Source organism: Rutidosis leptorrhynchoides, chromosome 6 (genome assembly GCF_046630445.1).
Source record: "Rutidosis leptorrhynchoides isolate AG116_Rl617_1_P2 chromosome 6, CSIRO_AGI_Rlap_v1, whole genome shotgun sequence".
Lineage (NCBI taxonomy): Eukaryota > Viridiplantae > Streptophyta > Magnoliopsida > Asterales > Asteraceae > Rutidosis > Rutidosis leptorrhynchoides.
In genome coordinates, this window is record NC_092338.1 from 433,210,345 (window position 1) to 433,214,121 (window position 3,777).

A 3,777-nucleotide genomic window follows, 5' to 3' on the forward strand; every position below is an offset into this window, starting at 1 on the left:
TATATTGTAATTTACGACTTCATCCACTTTCTAAACTCTCGTAATTTTTAAAAATATTATTCAATTTTTACAAATTTCAAATCAATTTTGTGTACATTTTGTTGATTTTTAACATGGATTAACTTTGACTTGGTGAATTCTTGATTCTAATACAATTTTCTATCACCAAGTCAAAGTTAATCCATGTTAAACATTAGTAACTTTCACATTATCATACACTATTTCTATGATCTCTTGCGCTTCTAAAAATATCTTAATCATATTTATGTATTTTTGTAAATACAAAACATTTCTGTCTATTTTTGTTAAAGTTTACCATGGGTAAACTTTGACTTTGTGAATTATTGGTTTTAGTACAATTTTCTTTTACAATAATTAAATTTTTTTTTTCTTGAAGTTAAACATTCGTAAGATTCACGTTATTATAAATTTATAATTATTATTATCATATTACAATGAAGTTGAACATTTTTAAATTTATTATGGGAAATGATGAATGTGAAAATGCAGATAAGGAGATCATCATATCATGATGTGGTTAGGGTTTCAGAGATTGAAAAAGTGTTGAATATTGATGGAGTTCAAACATATGTAATTAACAGTGCAAGAGTTTTATTTATAAATGAAAGGCCACAGCTTAAATCTGGAAAAGCAGTTTCTCACATTTGTGAAATTTGTGGAAGAAGTCTTCTTGATGCTCTTCGTTTTTGTTCACTAGGCTGTAAGGTTAGCCTAATCTATCTCTTAATTACTTTTTATTAATTATTAATACCTAATTAATTAATTAATTAATTAAATGATGCCTTTGCTTCACAATGTTGACAATACAACTCACCCATATGAATTGGTATGTACCATATGTTTATGACCTCATCATCCACATCATTTACAAGTTAAACAAATTTAAAACCAACTCATCATCCACCAATAATAATACTCCGTAATAATCATAATTCATATAATTCATAATCATTATTCATTATATATAATTAAATAGAATTGGCATGAGAAGGTTCGTTTTAATTAAAGCAAGAGAATATAATTTGTTTGGATATAATTATGTAATCTAATGCTAATTTGTATTACTATTTTTATTTTTATTACTCATTATTTTAGAATTAAAATTAAATTAAACAAGAGAAATGTTTTGCTTTATTTGGACAAGCTTTTTTTTAGGTCTTTCTAAAAAATTGAACTTTATTCTTTTCTCAACTATATAAATGTGAGACTTTTATTTTGGTGGGGTTACATGTAAAGGTAATTGGAAATGTAAAACAAACTTAATGATCTTGATTTATCATAACAAAATTAGTATTTACTACTTGAATGAAATAATTAGGTACATAACTTTAATTTTTTTTTTTTAGGTAAACATTATTGCTACAATTTTGAGTTGAGTAATTATCTTAAATTTCGTATATTTCTAAAAGAATTTTTTTAACCATAGGTGTAAGGGCCCTCGTCAACATGCATAAAAAACTTACAAAAGTTAATAGTTGTCAAATAGAAGTCAGTGTACCGCAATGTACAATTCTATTTAAGCACACAAGACTGTCGATAAAAAAGCTTTTTTACAAAATGTAACTATTATATGAATTTCTCTAATAAGATCCCTCGGAGCTGCTTTAAGAAGTTAACATATGCAAAAAGTGGTTGTACACTTTATCGGTCGAGAGTAGTTATTTCTAAAAAGTGAATGATTATTCTCAACGTAAAAACAAAATATACGTGTCTAAATTTTTAAAGACGCGCTTTATAATTGTCACTAAAAAGTTAAGATTATATTAATAATTCATTTCATATGTTTGAAGAGTTACATAAAATGGTTACAACTAGTATAAAAATTTGCGCGATGCGACAGAATTGTATAGTTATTTTAACGAAGCGATAAGTGGATAAAAAACGATTATAAAGAAACGTGTAAAATGACAATTATTCGTATGTAAGAGATCTTATTTCACTTTCCGCGTCCTCATTCTGAAATAAATGTACGTATTAATTTTTTCGTCTCAAAATAATTTTTCTCTTTTGTTTTTTGAGAACATTTCTTATTACAAAAATTGTATATGGTTAATAATGTTTTTAATATATGTATATGCATTTCTTATGTGTATATTCATTTATTGTTTATTGTTTTCATTATTAACCAAATACATATATTCATCATTATGAATAATGATTGTGAAGCCCTATTTTAATTTCAAAACATTACAACATTATTATTTATTATCTACTTTTATTATACACCCTTAAAGTTATAGTTTCTCAAGGGGGTCTTATTTTATTTTTGGTTACATTATTTGGTGTCACAAAATTTGAACTAATGAAACTGAAAACTCAAATATAAAATGTGACATAAAATTGTGAATGTAACATTCGCATAATACTTAACATGATTATTAATCACGTGTAATCATGATTGTTTCTTAGTCATTGTTTATTCACAAATCACAACCCACGTTAATGACAATGCATAACCATTTGGGTGGGGTGACATTGTAAGACAATTGGCCTTTTAATGTGAAGGCCAAGAGTACAATTCCATGGAGCTATAAAGTTATTCTTTTTCATGTTTACGGATGTTTGCTTGCAATGACTCCGGGTTACTTATAAAGCGAGTAGTATAAAAAATTGACAATGGATGAGTCACCATCATAATCAACATACTAAGCCAACCGTGTTAAAATTTACATGCTTTTCATGTTATTCTTTCCTAATTTCAAGATATATGTTCGAGTTATTCTTGCAATATAACGGTTAAACTTCAAGTTTTAAATTATAATTTTTTTCAATTTCAATTTTATATTTATTTTATTTGTGTTATATAATATTTACTAAAAATTATATCAAAAACAAATTTAAAACGGTTATTTTGAGACTGAGAGAATATATCATACGAGCGTAACATATTAACCGAATACATTTCTTTGTTTTAGTATTTTCTCTTGATCTTGTCATTTGTTACTTTCGGATAATTATCGGTCGATTTTTTAGGTCTATGAAGCTAAACGTTATATTGATAATTCTTTTAATTATTATTCTTGTAAATAAAGGTTGTAGGAATAAAAAGAAATAGAAACACAAGCTTTACATTGGAGGAAATATCGACAACAACAAGAATGATGACATCATTATCATCGTCATCATCGTCAAGAAGAGAAGAAGAATTGCGTGAAGGTTCACAACAAGATATTTACCCACCCACACCTCCTCCACCCCCTATTTCTTCCACTAGAAGAAGAAAAGGGATTCCTCATAGAGCTCCTTTTGGATCATAATAATTAATAAAAAAAATATTTATGTTTTTACAAAAAAGTAAATTACTAAATTACCCTTTTATTAAAACGAAACACTATGTACAACTCATCAACTTTGACAATTTGTTTCACCGAATACATAACCATCTTTAGTAACCCTTCCACAACCCTTTCTAGGCTATCATTTATTTGTTTTCTAGTTCAAGATAATGGTATCCTTGAAGATATCGCGTATGATCATAATGATGGTTAGAATAGTATAATGTGGTACACGTCGATCAAGACTAGAATCTCTTAATGAAACAATGTAATTAATGAAACAATGTAATTAATGATAAATGACCTCAAATAGTACATTTTTTTTTTTCTTTTAAAAATTGATGATTCAGAGTTGAAGATTATGGAAGGCGAAAAGTAATTTAAAGAGAGGAATCAAGTGATTCGATATCATTTTGATTCCAGTAGCGTTGGATGGTATATTAGGTCAGGACAAGATCGAGATTATTTAAGAGAGGATTGA

General features: G+C 26.9%; 1 protein-coding gene across 1 annotated transcript; it reads left to right on the forward strand.

Moving 5' to 3' along the window:
* Positions 1-492: 492 nt before the first annotated feature.
* LOC139855276 (uncharacterized) lies at positions 493-3,278 on the forward strand. Its single transcript, XM_071844512.1, has 2 exons — positions 493-726; positions 3,054-3,278. Exons 1-2 carry the CDS (start codon positions 493-495, stop codon positions 3,276-3,278), a joined length of 459 nt encoding a protein of 152 aa, XP_071700613.1.
* Positions 3,279-3,777: the final 499 nt, after the last annotated feature.